At 38.6% G+C, this 20,063-nt stretch overlaps 1 protein-coding gene across 4 annotated transcripts in view; it reads left to right on the top strand.

Moving 5' to 3' along the window:
• The window catches only part of CDK6 (cyclin dependent kinase 6), a 135,810-nt gene that overhangs the window by 45,693 nt on the left and 70,054 nt on the right, over positions 1–20,063 (top strand). For all 4 annotated transcript variants that reach the window (XM_071560702.1, XM_071560703.1, XM_071560706.1 and 1 more), the window contains one exon: positions 10,880–11,047. In XM_071560702.1, coding sequence (XP_071416803.1) covers positions 10,880–11,047 — 168 coding nt within the window. The remainder of the gene's footprint in view (positions 1–10,879; positions 11,048–20,063) is intronic.

The following is a 20,063-nucleotide window of genomic DNA, read 5'->3' as shown; positions in this document are numbered from 1 at the left end:
CTGATCTCTAGGATCCTATTCACTGCTTTTTTCTCAGTTTAAAAAAAAACATAACTTATTTTCTTGTTGCCATGCAGGTGTTTCATCAAGAGCCCATGCATTTTTAGTGGCTACTATTTAAAAAAACAACTGAAGAGGGAAATTAAAGGAACAATCTTCTTGAGCCTTTTGTGTCTAGCCAAGAATTTGACAGTTTTCAAAAAAGTCTGGGCTGAAAGGTACAAAGCTCCCTTGGTTGTATGAGATCTGATCATCTAAATCCCCTGGGATACTTCTGAAGTCTCACCCTTTGTTGTTATGTATCAATGTATTAACAAGTCAGTATAAAAACTGCAGATAAATCCAATGAGAATTTCTGTAGAAATGTCAGTAATGTTGCCAAGGTGTTGATAGACCATTAGGAAAAGTAGTCTGTAATAAATCTGTATGTATTTACATAATTTGAATGCTCCTCTGGACCAGAATCCATGTGGTCTAAGCTGATTGCACATGATTCTAAGCACATCAAGATGGTTAGTCTTTGTTCTCAGGTTAGCCCTTTTTATGCTTAGGTGACAAAGTGGGGCAGTCATCTTCCAGGGCCTTCTGTGTTACCTCTAATGTTAGTTTAAGCTAGCAGTCCCAAAGATAAATTTACAGATTTACTCTTATATGAGACTTTGCCTCCTAAGTCCGAAGCTGTTTGTAAAGCATTTTTCTTGATGTATGTGCACAGTATTGTTTTAGCTTTCTAATCACTGACCAGCTGGCTTGTTAGTGAATAGAGCTGTGGGCCCCTTGCCACATTTCATGTGAGGTCTTGGCTGGGTGGCCAAGCAGGCAGTCTGCAGCCAGTGTCAAAGCAATTCGAGAGGTATTGGCACAGCAGTGTCCCCATTAATTTCTGCTTGTCACATGCTGTCATGCAAGTTACACCAGAGAGGAAATGACCGTTAAAAAAAAAAAGTACGCTTGTGGCACTTGGTCCCCTCCAGACGTTATCCCTGAGGTTAAACAAGTGGATACAATTAGTTGCTATACAGGGACAGCTGCAGGGAAGAAGAAGCCGAGATCTGAGCCCCACAGCAACGTGTCTTTCCTGTTAGCAAGGAGTGTTGTCTGTTAACATATGCCATATTTTAACCCTTCATGGAGTTTGAGTAAATTAGAAAGAGGTATTAGGACCAACAGTGTCAGGAAGGTGCCATTGAAGAGCTGTGGTGCTGCTTGAGCAGCATTCTTTCCTAGGGAAGGGAGTTGGTTTCTTGATGCCATTCCTCATAAGGACTGGTGTGAGAGGCACTGGAGGAGAATCCACTTGTCAGTGATTGATAATTTACTGTAGTTTGTAGATTCTGGCAGGGAGCGAGACAGTCATTTCTGTGCACTCCTCTCAAAAGCATACTGAAGTAGTTAAGGGAGTCACATCCAGCTTTGTGGATTTTCTGGGTGGACTGATTTGTCTGATTATATCAGAAGAGGTTCCACAAGGTTGCAAGAGGTGATGATAAGCTTAGGAGATCCCAAAATACAGCTGGCGAATGCAGAAACAAAGACTGTGAAGAGGAAGTGGCAATGATGTCCCACAATGAGAAAAGGAAATATATACTATGAGGAGCAATAAAAAATCTTTAAAAACTGAAAGTACGAAGCTCTGCTGAGAGGTGATAGAGATAGGGGACTATCTACAGTGCTCCAGAACAGATTGACTTAGTCAAGCCCAAGTCTGAATTTTACCTCAGAAGAGGTTCACAACATCACTCAAAGGAAGAATGTAACTTGTCTTGTTGAGAAACGTGGTAATTAAAGAATCTGGAATTATATGAAAAATGTGCTCCAGAATTCAAACTGCAGCTCTGCCCTGGCTGTCCAGCTTGGTCTGCTGTGACGCTTAGATACCGAATGGTGCCTGGTGTCAGTCCCTAGACATGTGCTAGAAGGGGCTTCAGAGCCAATGCATACAAAGCAGAGGTGCTACTTCAAGTCATTTGTATGGGACTTACCAATTAGATGAGGCAAAAAGAGTTTGGGGGATTTCTTGTTTCATTTTAGTCCTCATCTCTTTTTCAGATGGTATGAGGAATAGAAGAACTGAGTGCATAGTAACTTGTCAGACCAGGAAGTTCTGTGAGAAACTACTGTCTCTAACACAGTTATAAAAAGCTTGTATATAAAGAAAAGAAGTTTCCCAGAAAATATTTGGGGATGTACAAACCTGTGATATCATCCAGAGATACAGGAAAAAAAATCTGTGTTTTTTGCTTATTTAGGCTCAGATCCATAAATTCTGTTAAGAGCTGTGACTTCAGTTGGTTTTTCTACAGGGCACAAAAAGTGGAAAGCTTTGAGCAGTGAAAAAGACTGTTAATCACCAAGTTACATTTACCTGCAGTAATATTTTCACATACAGGACAGGTCTTGCTAATGGCACCACATTTGCCAGTTTCTGTCAGATTGTTAAAACAAATTTCCCCTCTTTCTCACTGAATTTGCATGTATTTTATTTTACAAACATCAGTAGCCAGATGGGAAATGTTGTATGTTTCATTTGCATGTCTGGTAATTCCTCCTTGATAGGAATTTTTGGTACCCTGACTGACTGAACATGAGTAGGACAGTAATATAGAAAATAGATTTCAGTCATGCATATTCTTCTCATCAAATACGAAAAATAGCAGATGAAAAAGTAAAACTTGAAATGTCTGTATTGGAAACTAACTTGAGAGGTGTTGAGCTATAAACTTAGAAATTGGTGTGGAAAGACTTACATATACTTGAATAAAATGCATCCATGTGTGTGCCCACGTATGTGTATGTACAATAGGTGTGCCATGAATACTAAGTAGATATGTCTTATACTGATTTTGGTCTTTGTTTCACAGATCTGGCAATATTAAGATAGTGGTAAAACAGACATGTACTTAGACTGAAACTTTTCATGATCCCTAAAATATCAATCCAGGTTCAGCTAAGGAGGGCAGACAGAAGGTTCCTCAGAGCAGTTCCTTGAACACAATCAGGTGCATCTATTGTCTTAACCTAGCCTTAGTTATGTTGCCTTTGCTGCTGGTGAGCTCTGGTGTTTGAGAAGTGTTTGGAACACTTCAGAATATACTTAGTCAGGTTCTTCAGCAGTACAAGTTCAGTGGTCACTTCTAACTCAGAATGGACAGTGGATGAGTTTTAAACAAGTGGACTAGAACATGTTAAACCTGCTGTGGTGCCTATGACTTGAATGCAGTCTATGCAGAGGAAAAGAAAATGAAGGAAAAGAGCGCCTCAGTATACTGAAAGCTATGATGTATACACATAAAATTCAATCATAAACTTATGGTAATATGATGGTATTGTTAAGCCTCAAAGTTTTCCAAAGCTTTTTTTCGTGGGCCTCTATAATTCAGTTAAAATCTTGCATTTTTCCTAAATTTTGTGCATAGTTGCTGTACTTTTGCTTGAGACTGACATATAGTATTCATGGTTTGTACATAATAGTGTCATTAGTCAGTTTTACTGGTTTGGCTATGAACTAATTGATTGATTATTTTATTTTACGGTAATTTAAAGGACTTTCTAATCATGGTTACCTTGGTACTTCCAAAAGCAACCAAAGTAGTCTTCAAAACAGTGTTTTAGAGACTCCAGGTGTTCGGGTATCATAGCTTTTGAATTGCCACATGAACAGTTCTAGCCATTTAAACAACCAGAAAACCAACAAAACACAAAACAACACAACTATGTTCATTTCAGCGTTTATTGCAGTGAACTGCTATAGATAGCGTTGCCTGTAATGGGATTATTCAAAACCTTAAAATGCATGTATACGTACTTGCATACTTTTTCTGAGTGTGCATGTCCATAAAGATCTTCATCCTAACAACTGGATAATTCAGAATTCCTTGTGTGATCTGTGCTTTCTTTCTTACAAAAGTAATCTAAAATAGATTAGAGACTATTTATCAGAATATGTTTTAAAATACCTTGTAATCTACTCTGAGTTTATTACAGTATCTTTGATATGATTAAAATAATTTTAAAATTCAGAGGTAATTACACCAGTATTTTACTTCATATTTAAAAATATATACAACTGTTAATTATTTTTCGGTAAATTGTTTAGGTCATCAGCATACAGAACATCAACAAATATTAGACCAATTCCTTGAGTGTGCTTGGCAGATATTAACAATATACTAAATGAATTGGCTGTATTTTTCTCTGCACAGCATTTTACTCTATGAAAAGAAAGGATTGTTTTGTCTTGTATAGTAAGGTTGATTAATATGACTGAGTGGATCATTTGATTGTATTGTCTCTTACCAAAATAATGAAAATATTTAAACTGAGCATGCTGAGAGGATCACATTCTCTTGGTTTTCTTTAGTTAATTGACAGGAGTATCACAGCAGTTTTCTCTTATGAGGAATGGCCCTTACCCTGTGAATACTTTTGTGGAAAGCAGTAGGACTACTTTGAGATAAACTATTACCCAATGTAAGGAAAGTCAAGAGCTTTATATCCTGCATATTGGATCGGATCATGGATGACTCCTGAGAAGCCAGAAGGCAAAGAGCTACAGCCTCCTTCCCTTTCTGAATGCCCTGCAGGGAGACTGAGTGGAATAGCTTTCTCCTGAGGGAAGGAACAGGGCACAGGGGCAGGGATCTGTCTGCCTCTTACTGTGTCCCAGCTACTGCACCCAGACAGCTACGTGGAGAAGAGCATCCTGCAGCTCCACAGATGGTGGCAAATTGGGTCTCTGCCCCCACCATCACAGTCATGTCATTCTAGATAGGATGGTGTGACAGGTTCCCAGCGCAGTGTGAAGACAAGAGTTAAAAAAGAAAATCACTGCATTTAACAGGGAATCAGTATATTATTGCTAATGCCTTTGGGATTCAGTGTAACAACATTAATCATGTCTTTTCCTGTTCATGTATCTGTACTGTGTAATTCCTCAGGAATGCCATTGTTTTTTTGGCATTAATTAATGTTGACTGTTTGTTACAAAGCATAACCATAGAAGTTCTGTAATTATTCTGCTTCAAAAATAGGCACCAGAGAATGTGACAACACTTTAAACTTTCTTTCCATTATGTTTAAAATCACTCTCTAAATTGAAAGCATTATCATGGTTGGGGGTTCTGTATAATCCTGTAGGATATGAAGGAAGCTTCATCCTGCTCCACTTCTGCTCAGAGAAGTTCCTGTTTCAGTAAGAGGCAGTGAACCTTTTCATCAAACTACCTTGACTGATTCATTAGCATTGCTGCCTAAAACTCACTCCATTGTTTACACTTTTGGTTGCCTTTTACGCAAACACTCCTACAGGAAATGTTCAGAATGAGTATCCCAACACCTGCCACTCAAAATAGGGACGTTGCATTCTGTTCAGGAAGAAGAGAAAAATTAGTTACAGATAGACATAAACTGGGTGAAGGATGCAAGTGGTTGTGCAGGTGCATGAGATACACCACAGACAAGAAGGAGAAACATTAGAAGATTCTAAAGGATTGTTGTGCTTTATGAAATGTTAGCATAGAAATTGAGAAGAAAGAAGGAAAAGGACAGGTTAAAAAAAAAAAGCCATACATTGCCTTTGTTGCATTTATTTCATGATACAACGGAGTTACTCTCTTTGGTGTTAGGAAGTCCTATCACTATAACAAAGAGCAATCTGGTTAAAGGTTTTTCTTTCTTCTTGTAGTAGCCAGTGGAGGAAATGTGTGAGCTTCACATAACAAGCAGCCAGTCATAAGTGTTTGTTGCCTTGAGATGCATGTGTTCTCTGAGGACGTATTTATTTTGGTGTTTTCCTTCAGGTTGCATCTTACTGTGTTCCCTTTTACCAAGACAAAATGCAGCATCCATACCTTTACCACAGCAAGGGGTTAGCCTAGCCTAATAGTCAAACTTCCACCCAGGCACTCCATCACTTCCTCTACCTCAGCTACAGCAAGCAGAGAACAAGAAGCAAGAAAGCTCATGGTCTGAAAAAAGGGAGGGAGATTGTTTATCAATCACCGTCATGGGCAAAATAGACTCCTCTTGGGGAAAATCAACGTAGTCTAATAGCAGTCAAGATAGATCCTTAATCGCTAATTCAGGTTGTGGTGAAAAAAAGGCAGATGTAATACCTTCCCTGCCATTTTCCAGGCTGTATATAACTTCTGACTCTTCCCCACTCCAAGCAGCACAGGAGAATGGGATGTAAGGGGTTGTGGGCAGTCTATAGCAGCTCCTTTCTCCTGCTCCCTTCTCACACTTTCTGTCCTCTCCAGCCTGGGTCCTTTCCACAGGCTGCAGTTCCCTCAGGAATGTCTGGCTGCTCTAATGCAGTTTCTCCACAGGCTGCAGTGGGGGTATCTGCTCCACCATGGAGTACCTCCGCTTTCTCCTCTTACTTCTCTTCCTCTTTCTCTCACCTCGGGTGTTCCCTGTACTGTTTCTCACTCCTTTTGTTGCCTTCTCCTCTTTTGCTTCAGTCTTTCCTGCCCTTCCTTGATTATATTTTCACAGAAGCACCACCATCCTGGGTGATGGGCCCTGCCATGTGCTGCAGTGGATCCATCACAGGTGGTTGAAGCTGAGTGTTTCTGGCAGGGACAGCCCCTGATCTCCCTTGACAGAAGCCCCCACAGTCCTGCATAGGAACCAACACCACAACCAGCTCCACAGTTTTAATTTCTTCGAGTAGACAGTGGACTGTTTGGGTCAACAGCCATACCGTCCTCTTTTGGATTAGGCAGGTAGAGTCCTTCTCCAGAGAGTCTGGCTGGTCTTAAACAAGTAGTAAGTTACTGCAGATAATTGACAGGTATTTTTGTTGGAAGTCAAGAAGGTCGGTGACTCTTAAAGGATCAGAGTGGAATTTGAGAGCAAATGGCTTGGAAGGGATTTGTGGATCAAACACTGGAGGAGGATTAAGAGAGGTCAGTGAAACATAGAGTTAAGAGGGGATGGGACAAGGTGGAGACAGAAGCTTGTAGGAAAACAGAGCTTTCTGCTTTTGCTGCCCCTGAGTTGGGAAATAGGATCTGTGAATCTCCCTTTGGCAAAGGCAGGAGCAGCAGCTGCTCAGCCTCGCCCAAGCCTACCCCCATCCTCACTGGTGCCAGAAGAATATGCAAGACATATTTTTGTGTATTATTGAGACTCATGACATAATATGGTGCTGTTTGAAAAGTTCATTGTAGTTTGGTCCTGATATTCAGTGCTGATAAATTCAGTAAGTATCAGACTCAGCTGTCATTGTCAATACCATATATGGTGGAACAGATGAAGATGCAGCATTTCATAACATGCAGCATTTTTGCTCCTGTTTCCATTATGAGGCTTTTACAAAATTAAATCTATGTATTTGCCTCTAAAGAAAGTGTATTTGTTTGTTGCATCCCAAAATAGCTCAGCTTTCAACTGAGTTATAGATAAATGTTTTAGATTTGTGCATAGACTGCATTGAAAATGTAGCCTGAAAAGGAAAAAATTGTAAAGACATAGTTGTCTGAAAGTAATCTGAGTGGGATAATGTACATATCATCAACTCAAGCAATTGGAGGTTGGGAGAAATCTCTAATCTGAAAAAACAGGCACATTCTGGGTCTGTGTTTGTAAACATACAATATCCAAAGAACATCTGATAGACGTCAGTAGAGGTTTGATCATGACTCATTACAGCTTGTTCCTTAAATTTCCTAAGGCATGACACTTCTTGTTTGTCAAATAGAATTGATAACTTTTCAATTAACTTTTGAAATACGATTTTATGTGTGATTCCAAAGTATGCAGTATGCCTGTCTACCACAGAAAATATCTCAGGGAAAAGCAGATATAGAAAAAACTAATCCTTGAGGCACTCAATAACTCTTACAGTTATTTCTAGATCTTGGTAATTGAGATAATACATCACTAATAAAAATGGATCCATTTCCGTCAGATGAGTGGAATTATCCTGATTTAATTAGGTAGTGATCTGGCTGGTGCGTGTTGACGATCTTTATCCAATTTACTAGCAAAGGTTTGTATCTGCTGGTGTTAGCTGCAGTGTCAAAGAAAGCACAGCCCAGACCGAGTCTGATGTTCCTTGCAAGTAGCTGACCAAGAAAATGAAGTAATTTCTCAAACTGAGGTTTTTGACTAGGCTTATGTACAGCACAAAGTTAATCATTCATTATGGATAAAAAACAATCCAAAAGCTCTCTCTTTTGTTTGCTTTGATATTGAAAATCCATTTGTGCAAACAAGTATCAAATTCTAAGCTGTACTACTTGGTACTCTCTATTTAAAGTGCATAATAATAAGCCCATGTTGTGATTTTGGCTTCTGCTCTTTTCCTAACATACTGAGAATGTAAAAACAGGACAATAATGAATTTAAAATGTCAAGTAGTCTTTTTACATCCAAGTGCCCTTCTTTGCACACACAAAACTTTGGGCTGTTCTTCCAATGGAATTTTGAACTGAAATGTGTTCATACCTGTAACAGTAAGTAATAAGCATAATCAGTCCAAAATAAATGAGAAAATCACTTATATGGGCTAACTCTGGATTTTCTGGAAGACAAAATATAGCACATTTTTCTTCTTCATTCTAACACCTGTTAGATTTACACTTTTCTGCAGCAAATCTCATTTTTTTCTGTGTGAAAAGAGCTTCTGTAATTGATACTCAACTTTTGAGCACTATGGAGGGAGAGAAAGGCATACCAGTTTCCATTTTCAAATATTTTCTTCTTTTACCTGTGCCTGGAAGAAGACTGAATTTAGAAACTGAAGATATTGCTTGCAACTTGCTATGAACAGAGCAGAAGTGTGTTTGCTGTGCTTGAGGAAGAAAGTCGAAACAAAACCAGCATCAGTTGCAGGAAAAAATATTCTTGATATGTTTGGTAACCACAGAAATGAGTTTACATACTTGACAAATGAGTAGGATGTATAAATGTCACCAAAAAGGGACTTGCCAGGGTCTAGTGACTAATCCTTCAGTTCTTTAAAGTATTTTCTTATTTGATATTATGTCTACCTGGAATAAAAAAGAAAAAATAGGCCCACATTCAGTGAAACAATTAAGTCCATACTTAAAATAATCATGTACTTAAATGTTCTTGGGATGTTCTTCAGATCAGCAAGACTGATCCAAAGACTGGTGGGTTCGATATAAGTTATAATGGCACGGAGTGAGCAGACATGGCATGTATTCATTCTACTGCTGACTGAAACCTGCAGAGCTGTAGTCCTAGTTCTTACACAAATTTCTGAACTGTGAAGGAAAATTATACAAATATAAGAGGATTAAGTACACTTTGTATATGTGTTTTAAAGGTCTAGTCCCTATTACAACAGTTATCAAAATTACCAGATCTCAATTTTTATTGGGAAAGCAAAGGAAATAAAAGGCATCAGCTAGCAGGATATGGGGTTCTCAGTTTACCAGCATCCTTCAGAAGTGATAATAATTAAACGCTGTCACGGCACCCATTGCTTCATAGTAAAGTCTCCATCAGAGTCTTCAAATAAAAGCTTTTATTTGTGAGCTATATACAGAGATGGCCATGTTTTATCAGAGGTCAGTTGAGAGCTTTCAACTTTAATATCTATATATATTTTATAATATTTTCTGTAAAGATCATCGGGAAGCATTACAGGAAAATAATAATTTTGTATTAAATTATATAGCAATGTCTGTAAAGTGTACCTTAAAAATGCATCCAACTAAAGCAATATTACCAAGCTGAATGTTTTGAGGTATTTTTAAACCAATTTTCAGATAGTGATTCCTTTTAATAGTGTGCCTTGAATATTTACTTGAAACATGCCCAAGTCCATAGAGAAGAACAAAAGCAACCAACTTCAAATTTATCCTTCTTCCTTTTTCTCATCTTTCATGCCACACCCCTCTCCAAGATCATTTTGGTTGCTAATAACAGGATTGGTAGACACACTGTTGCATGGCTTATGGAAAGAGCATATGCCACCAGGAAACAGAACTGGAATTTCATGAGCTCAAGTCAAGTGCATACAGAAGATAAAGGTTTTCTTTATCCATTTGTTTCTTTCTTGTTGCAGCATCTTCTTGTAACTGCCTGTTTTGCAATTATAATTCTCAAGTTGACAGTATCCTTCTAATTTGTAATTCAGGGGATTTCTGGTATTTGGTTTTGAGACTGTTAGTTCATTCTTTTCACATTACTAAGATTAATGTGAAACCATGAGTATAGATGAAATAGTTTCTTCAGCTGTGGAAATGTCATAAAAGATTGTATCACTATAACAAAACAGAAAGAAAAATCAGAACTGTTAGTTACAATTATTACACTAATTTAATGCTAAACTTTCATCTAAAGATAGTTGCTGTCCTGTGCAGTTAATTCTATACAACAGATTTTACCAAGTGAACTTTTTCTCTCTCTGACGTTAAATCCTGGGAAGTTTGTAATTTAAACAGTTTTTCTTATTGAAACAGATCCTTGTGCCAGTTGAAATGAGTGATAAAATTGCACTTCACTGGGACAGGACAAAGCATAATCTAGGAAGATAGTAAGTGATGTGTGGTTTAAAGTTAAGAATAAAAAGCTGCTATGTGTTCTCCTTACTTGAACAGCATTCTTTTGAAGTGGTCCTGGGATTTACAGACATACTTTTGCTGTTTCTCTTAAGTGTATTGACTAATCTTTATGCTTTTGTCAATCAGCCTCAATTAGCTAGAAACAGTGCACTAAGGCTATCTATTCAAGTCTGTTGGTTCTAACATCCTGTCCGTTTTATATTAATAGTTGGTTTTATCTCCCATGCACATATTTAAATCAGTATTTATTAAATTAGTTTCACAGATTATGACAGGAAGTTTACTTGTTTGACTGCCACCTTGTCTTGATAATGGTGTGTTCATTTCTTCTTTATATATAGGATATGATGCTTCAGCTGTTTCGGGGACTGGATTTTCTGCATTCGCATCGTGTAGTGCATCGGGACCTGAAACCTCAAAATATCCTTGTAACCAGCAATGGACAGATAAAGTTAGCTGACTTTGGCCTTGCGCGAATCTACAGTTTTCAAATGGCTCTTACCTCAGTGGTGAGTCCCTGAAGGCTTTTATTTTTCTTTTAACCTAGCACTGTGAACCATCTCTACAACTGAAGTAACTTTTGTCTCTGAAAACAATTACTTTCCAGGCACGATTGAAGTTGTTGTGGTTGCATTGTACAAGTAATCAATTACTGATTACTGGCTCTAAATTAAATCATGACTAATTAGTGAAGGATAGGTATGTGGTAGTTTTCTGAAACTCCATCAGTGGAGCTTCTTTAGTGATACTGACTTTCTTTGTACATTAAGTCAGAACTGGTAGGGTTAAAGTTTCTGAAGTATCTGTTTTAAGATAAAGCTCTTGCTGATCCCTAGGTGTCTTGCCTGAAAAAAACCACACAGGTAGTTGTGAAAATGCCACACTGTCATGCTTTGGTTTTCCATCTCTGTGAGTATGGATTCAGTGCTCGCTTCCGCATGTTACTGAAGAATTCCAAATAGTGCTTTGCTGGAGGAAGCCAAAATCACAGCTATTTCCCAAGGCAGCTGGTAAAGAGCACCCCCAGTAGCACTAGGACCCCTGACATTGTTGCCCCTCTCACAGCAGCTCTCTGGTTGTCTTTAGTTCAGACATGAGCTCATTTACAGAAGGTCTTGCCCTCTGCTCTATTAATGCCGGAGATGCCCTCCCAGCTCCTCATGTTTTGAGCCCATTTCCGTACTTGCTGGCCCTGTCCCCAGAATCAGCTACTGTTAACTTGGGCAGCATCTCTGATGCATATTGAAGAGCAGCCATGCTGCATGTTTGGTATCATTCAGGTTTGTTGCCTGCTCATGAGGTTTTTTTGCTTCCCTTTTCTATTCTGAGTATCACAACTGCCATGACAGTATCACTTACGATAATGGCAGAAAACTGAGAACTGCTGAGAAAAGAAACTGAAAGGATGCCCTTTGCATTTTACATCATATTGTAGAAATTAAAATGGGTCATATTGATAAAAAGCAATTTGTTCTTATTATTTACTACAAGGGTCTTCCCATCATTATGTGATGTAACTATGAACATCTGGCTTCGGTGTGAATGGAGGCAGGAAGCCACAGAAAATTAGATCATCAGCATTTTACTAAGCATGGGAAAGTATCCTTGTCACATGAAGCCTATGCAAACCTGTGTTTGGGGGATAGTTTTTTTCATTGCCTGTAGGATGTAGTCTAATCCAAAGCTGAAGGAATCTGTCCACTGAGATCCACGAAGATTGGTCATGTACTTCAAAACAGAACTTTGAAGAAAAAGGAGAGAAAGGTTCTTTCTGAATTGGTGTAATTTTTTGTTTCCCAATTATTAGTCAATAGCAGCTTCAATTGATCCATAAAATTATTTGAGGTAAAATTGCAGAATAGTGTCAGATTTCTAGCAGAATGTTTTAGAAACAGTCTGTATAAACTAAGGAAAAATATCTACAGAACTGAGCAGGAGTTTGTCAATGATCATGTAGCCTTCATAGGAAGGAATGTCAAAAGACCCAGAATTAGAGTGCATCTACCCCGGCAAGAGACCTGCTTGTAAGGGAACACTGCCTTCTAAAGGATTGCTTTCTAAAGGATGTGCATGTGCTCAAGTATCTAATACTTGCATGCTAGAAATCATGTTTTAAAACCCATTGGTTAGTACCCTTTGCACTGCTGTGAACAAGAGTTGTTCAGACTGAGGAATTAGCTACATTAAAGTTTGTACTGTGTTCACATAAGCATTCAGGTGTCATTGCAGGTGTGCTAAAGAGTGTTAAAATAATTGAATTACTCAGTGACCAAGGATAATCAAGTATCTGGGCATAGGCATGAAGAATGGCTTTCACATCTAGATCTTAGCATATCATTATTTTCTTATTTAAAAAAAACAAACAAAGAAACAAACAAAAACAAATTCATGCTTTCTAAATTTAAAAATTTATGGGTTTTAATGCATTTAGTGTTCAGCACCTTCAAAATAAACTTTTCTCTGGGTATGTAGAAACCTATAGGGGAGTGTTGCTTAAAATGTGCTGACTGTGGTTGGTTTTAAATGTCGGTCTCCATTGCTCCTGTAGACTGAGTGCTGGTTAGAAACTTCTACTTTCCTTTTCTGATTTTAAGTTTTACCCTTGAGTAGCTGTTTGGGTGTGCAAATTCTTTTTTTTTCCCCTCCATTGAAACTTAGTGCAGAAAACAAAACTGAAAAAACCCCAATAAACTAAAACTTCTGCTTTTTTAAACTTAAAGATGTTCTTGACTATACTGTTCCTAAAACAGTCTAAATTGTAGTTATTCACCAGGCAGTGAGTAAATTTACATTGACTACAGCAAGACCAGCTTTGTTTTGAAGTGTTTGCAGAAAAAAAAAGTGGCATTATAAAAGACACAGTAAGTCTACACATGTACCAATTAATAAAATTCTAGCTTGCAAGGATTGGCTTTGCAGTATATTGAAAAGTGATAGTGTGGACAGCCCAGTGATAAAAAAAGGCCCGTTGCATGTGCTGTTGTTGTGATCGATACAAGGGCTCTGCAGTGTTTCCTTCAGAAGAGAATCTTACTGCAAGATAAACTACAAGACTCATCTTTTGAAGTATCAGATCATTCCCAAGATGCATCCTCATTCATTGCTCACAAAGGAGCTCTTCAGATGGGAAGAAAAGAGCTTGCCATGAAAGTAATCCTGTAAAAACTGATCCAGCCCAAGTTCTCTGGGTGCTACAAATGGTAACTTCAAAGCAGTCTCTCTCTAACAGCCAGTTATTTACACAATGCTAAAGAATCCCTCTGGCAGACTGGTCATCCAGGCATATTGCTGTCATTTAAAGAAACCTCTTGATATTTCTGTCAGTGAATGAATAAAAGATTCAAACTAATGTTACGCAGGCTTGGGGGGGCAGGGTGGAGATCACTGCTCCCAGCTGTGTTCAGACTGAGAACTGATACGGGTCTGAAATAACAGCAACTAGAAAGAATGAGGTCAGGCGGGGGTATCTCAGATGGTGGGCAATAAGGCATGCTTTTGGTTTCAGACAAAGTTAGACTCTTTTTCTAGTGTTGGTCTTGGCCCTTGGGGAAATTCTGAATAAGCTTTGTGATAACAGAGAAGCTCCATAGGACAGAGGAGGTGGATTGATGTGACTGTAATTTTAGAGCTTGATAGCAACAGCTAAAGAACTGTCTCTTTTTTCCTGATGCAGAAAAATAGGCACATAGTTCTGACTTTCTCTGAGCAAAGGAGCAAGTGGGTGTCTGGAAAATCTTAAGTTGTATTATGAAAAAGAAATAATCCATTTATCTATTTTTGTTGACTTGTAACTGCCTCAAAGAAAGGAAATGAAGCTGAATCATTGCACACAAGAATGTTAAATGAGATAAGTGCAGACAGTTGTGATCACAGCATCTAGATGGAATAGGGGCTGTCCAGCTTTTAAAACCCGGCCTGCATCAGGATCTTGAACAAAACTGGCAAAATGTTAGCAGTTGTAACACACTTAATAATACTTTTTTGAGAACATATGTTTTATCTTAGGTGTCAGCACTACTGAGGGGTTTTTCCCCATGAAATGCCAACAAAATTGGTTTATGTCTTCCTTTTTTAAAAAACCCACTTGTTTTCAGATTTCCCCGACATCACTTTCTCTGCTAATGCTCTAAGTTTTTGAATACTAGACCTGGCTAAATAGATTTTTAAAAATCAAAGAGACAAAAAATCCTGCAGTTGCTGTCAGTAAATAATCTTACATTATGCTAGTATTTTATTTGAGTGTTTCTTCAGGGTTAAAGCTTTCTATCCATTTCTGGCAGTCACTTCAGTGCAAATGTCACATCATGCAGGAACTTGGATTTCATTTTGTTGGGATAGTAGCAAGGGAGCATAAAATAATTTTCTCTAACTGGGCTTACTTTATAAATATAAATAAATAAATTACAGCAACAAAAACAACAAAAGAAGATAGGAAAAGCCTCTTCCAAAGAGGAACAAGTACCTTCCCATTTTCTGCCCACTGTTGCGTTGTAATTTTCTAATAAATGCCACCTGTTTAGTAAATATTGTAAATTTTAACTCTTGTCTGAGTCAATGTGACCAGTGAGAGCCCAGGCAAAGAACTTTATTTCTCTGTACCTTGGTTTTGTCTCTTTTTTTCCCTTTTTTTATGGCCACCACTTTCTCATACTGTTCTTCCAAAAATCCACATACTTACTTGCATGTAGTACACCCTGCAGAGTCCATTCCTATGCTGGGTGTGTTCCAGCAGACCAGAAGTTTCGTGCAGTGTGGATTTAACCTGACATACATTGACTATCTCTAAATGGACCTGGTTTGGCAATCTGTTTAAAAGCTCACAGTTACCATCAAACATCGGAGGAGACCTATGGAAATTAAGCAACCACCTGCCACTGGTTAAACTAACTCACGATCTGGACTGTGTTAAAGAATGTCGTAATGATATCAGTATGATGACACTGGCTTTAATCTCATGCATGATTTGATAAGAGCATAGCTCTTCCTCCCTCTGACAGGTGGAAGTGACATTGTTTTGGTATGCACTGAGCCTTTGCTGTGTGAGGAAGCACATTACCTGAGATTTGGGCCCTCATCTCCAGTTCTTGCATTATGGTGCATTTCTCCAGTCCACCCAAACGTTCCTGAAAATGAAAATTAGTCACAGACAGATATCCAGTGGTTGAAAATACATGTTTTTGAGCTTGCCCACGTTGCTGCTGAGAGTTTGTAGCTATTTAGGAATGCAGAATGCAGTATGATTAAAACTGGTTGGTTTATTGAAGAAAAAATCTGTCTTCCCTCCTAGTACACAGTTCTGCATAAAAAGTCCATGTATCTGGCTTCGTAAAAAAATGACTGAATTTTTGTGATATTTTAACATCTCGAGGGATCTTTACTGCATCCTCCCAACACCCTGCAGGAAAGTTATTTCCATCACATAAAATGAGTCATTTATCTCTGGAGTCATGTTAAGAACTAAAATCATTATCAGCACATTGACGGTAAAATCTGCAGCTGACCAAAAACATTTTAATATATATTTATGATGTTGTCACTCAGATCAGATGTTTCCCTAAGAGGGCTCAGATCTATATGCAAATAATGGCAAAACAGGTTGTTCAATGTTACAGTATTAATCAAAGGGCAGTATGGAAATACATGTGAGCAGAGATAGGAAATTAGAAGTTTCTTATATTCATCTGCCTTGTGATCCTGTAAGATAATTTTCAAAACTGACTATTGATTTTTGTTGCCCATTTTAAGAAACTTTGAATTGCTTAAGGCTTGTCTGGAAGAGTAGTGCCAGCTGCTCTCATAAAGAGACAGAGGATTTCTGGAAAGATTGTTATTTTTAGAGACACATCCTAGAGATAATCTACAGGTACTGTTTCACAGTCAGCGTAAGTAGATGTAACATTTCTGCTGCTGCTGGAAGGATGGCCCTTCTTTTGTCTACACACTCCGCTCACTTCACTTGAGTTGGCATTAGTGGTTGCTTCCTTGTAGTCTTGACTGAAAATAATCCCTGTAAAAAGTAGTTACTAATTTTCAGGTGGATTAGTGGATGCAAATCACTGCGCAGCCACATGACTGAAAGCACTGAGACAGGAGAGAGAGCAGAAAGATGGGGTCATCCATTCCCTAGACGCCACAGTCTTAGAGTTATTAGAGTCAGTTATGAAACCACATCTGAAGTGTTCAGCTGAGAACCCGAATAACTCAAAGGCGGAAATGTTTCTCAAAACCTCGCAGCTCATGCTGACTTACAGTGTTTTGAAGATGTTAAATGAACCAGCTACTGGTTCATTTAAGGCTGTTTCTGTATCTAACTGTAACAAAACTTCTAAGGGCATCTGTATCAGTGTTTGAAGTGTTTTTACCCCCTCCATGCCAAGGCTTGGGTTCAGGGCTCTGTGCTGTTCCTCTGCAGCTGATGCTACCACTCACCCTTGAGACCTGAGAGGAATGCAGGGAATGCAACCCTCTGCTCTGATTCAGGCCCAGGTTTATCATGAACCATAAAAAGCTTATCTTTTAATCTTTCAAAGAAAGTAAATTATTTCACAGTAAACAAGCTAATTGGCTCCACATGAGACTATTTTCTCTGCCAGAAAACTCCCTTCCAGAGCTGCAAACATTTAGAATATACGGTATGTGAAGACAGAGTTGGTCGACACTGGTCTGAGCATGTTTTGCAGCCCTGCAGCTGCACCAGTGCAGCCTTACAGTATAAATTTACCTTGTGCTGATGGGGAAAAAAAGGAAAGGAGGCACAGTTTTGAGCACAGTTCATATCAGAACAAATGAAGTTTTTGCTTAGTTGGACCAAAGGTTGACCATGTGCTCTATAAAAGGATAATGTTCAACAGAGGATGCTTATGAAGGACAGTAAGAAACAGCTTTCAGCAATCAGAAATGTAGCAAGTTCCAGTGCTGGAGCTTGTATCTGGACCATTGTCTGTAATAATTGCTGAAGTACCCATCCTTCATAAACTAACCTGCTTACTTTCTGAACCATTCTACTTTGGGCTGCAGTTAACTTTAGTGCTCTGAGAAAAGCTCTTTATTTTGTTTTAAATCTGGCACCCTCCCTTCCCAGTGAACAGACCAGAGGATGTAGAACTGGCTTTAAAAGAACAGACTGTGCTTAATCTGCTAAAAGAATGGGGACAGAGGTTGTAGATGGGAAAAGGGAAGGCAGAAAATTACTGCTGTGTATTTTGTCTATATTATAAAAGAGCATCCTGCTTTTGTGTGACTGAACTACTATCTTCTGTTTTCAGATGTAAAAATATGTGGTGCGTTTCCCCCACCCAGTGATTTACATCTTCTTTGTACTATTTTTCTGTTGATTTAAGTGGGTCTGTTTTTACATCTACTCCCAGTGATAATTGAGTGGGTTGGATTGTAAAAACAATTTGATTGTTTGACAAGGTCTCTCTCTGTGTATTTATAAAACTGTTCCCACATAATTTCAAACCATCCTGAAACACTAAAATACAGCCTCAGGTTATGCTGTTATTGGAGCACACTGAGTAAGCAGGCTTGGGCCTGTTTTGTACTTGAATGTGAGACAGCCAAAGGAAGAGGAGTAGACAAAATAGCATACTCTCCTTGTAGCTCCTGCTATTCCAGAGTGAAGGCAGGTGTCTGTACAGTGCTGACAGAAATGCTCTTAGGGCTTAATAGGTAATAAAAATGAGTCCTTGACACATTTTTGCTGTGGCAGGGAAGTAGCAGTAAATTTTCTCTGTGCACTGGCCAAAGTCCTGCTGTAGAAGGTATTTATAATTGAGAACTCCCTTGTATGGGTACACCCCAAGACATTTCTCTTAGCCTAACAATATATAGTACTTGTTCAGTATTGCTGGTGCAGAATTCTGGAGCTCAAAAATTAAAAGCCCAAGAAATCATCCAGTCCTATTGTGAAACAAGCATTTCTAATGGTTTGCCCATATTAGTTTCAAATGTGCCAAGAAATAGGGATTTCATCACTTCCCACGGGAGCCTGTTCCAAAATCTTTATATAAACTCTCTCGGAAAGTTTCCTTCATGTCCAGCCTTCAATTTCCTATTCTTAATTTAACTTCCATTATATTCTGTTATTATATGCTGACTGATAGCAGATGACCAAGCCCTCGTAGTTGCATTAAAGAGTCAGTTACATATTGCTGTATACATTCATACTTGCAAAATGTGGTAAGATACATAATTTGATAAGTAATGTAGGTATAATAGCCCAAGATTTTCCAGATTGCAGTAAATTATAGAGCACCAAAGAATTCAACTAGTTAACTCTAGGCTTCCCATCTTCAACGTTTAGGTGCATAAATCTGGAGGAAAATAGATTCCACTAAAAGAATTACTGAGCTACAAGATGAATTCCTCAGTTTGGGGTTTTTAAAAATAGCTGGGTAGCAAGCTGTAGAGATTTCATAGAGCCTATGAGTCACCATTTAGATGCATGAAAAGAGCAAATGGAAATTTAGACTGTTAACAGGTTGGATATTTTGTTAGAAATAATAAAATACTGATGCCACAACACAAATTAGTTGATGAGACCTCATGTAGAATACTGTGAGCTGTTCACTTCCCCGTAAGAAGTAAAAATGCAACCTGAAAGTTTCACAAGCAGGAATGAAAGATGATCTGAAAGCACAAGTTGAATCCTTGCTGGGACAGCAAGTTGGAACAGTCCAGATGGAGTGAGAAGTCTGGTCGCAATGTTCCCCATCTGGAAATGGGATGAACCTGGCAAGTCATCAGTGAATGACAAGCAACCTGACTGCTGAAAACCTGGACAGAAGGCCTTCCATGAAACAGAGGATGCCAGAAAAGCTTGGATAAACTTGGAAGTAGCTAAGAAAAATAACCTTCAACAAGGACTTGAGCAGAAAAATCAGCATGTGCAAGTAAGCAGAAACATAGACTACTGTGGAAGTAAACACCTGGACATAAAATTGAACCTGTCAGGAGATTGTCAATGGTTATCATCTTTCTACTTTGTGCCTCCTGCAGACTTAGATTTTCCCAGATAATAGAAATGCCTACTGAAAATCCCAGGAAAGCTGACTACAGCATTGTACTCTACATGATGAGAAAAAAGAGCAGAAAGGAGGACTGCTCATAGCCTTTCTTGGTAGCTCAGCTGTGACGGTGCTTCAGAATTTATACTCTGCCTCAGCTGTTCAGATCTGCTATAAGGCCATATGTGTCAGGGACAGCCATCCATCTGAGTGGGCTTGAATACTGGGAGCTACAGAGGGGAAGGGGATAGAGACGGCAAAGGACACTTGCATTCTTACAAGACACAGATACCACAGAGCCTGATAGTCATTGGATTTTGCAATCAAGGTAAAGCAAAGAGGCCAAAACACTCTGGGGATCTGTAAGATTTGCCACAGGAATGGAACATTTTCTTTCTGAAAGGAATCAGAGAATGATACAGCTACAACAGAATTTGCTTGTCTAAAACTCAAGGAGAACAATTCTGTGTTTGAAAGACAATGGAAAAAGAGATTCTGATCTCATAAATTTTCTTTG

This window comes from Pithys albifrons, chromosome 7, assembly GCF_047495875.1.
Source record: "Pithys albifrons albifrons isolate INPA30051 chromosome 7, PitAlb_v1, whole genome shotgun sequence".
Taxonomy (NCBI): domain Eukaryota; kingdom Metazoa; phylum Chordata; class Aves; order Passeriformes; family Thamnophilidae; genus Pithys; species Pithys albifrons.
The sequence above is the reverse complement of the archived record's forward strand: the minus strand, read 5'-3'. Positions and strand labels throughout refer to the sequence as shown.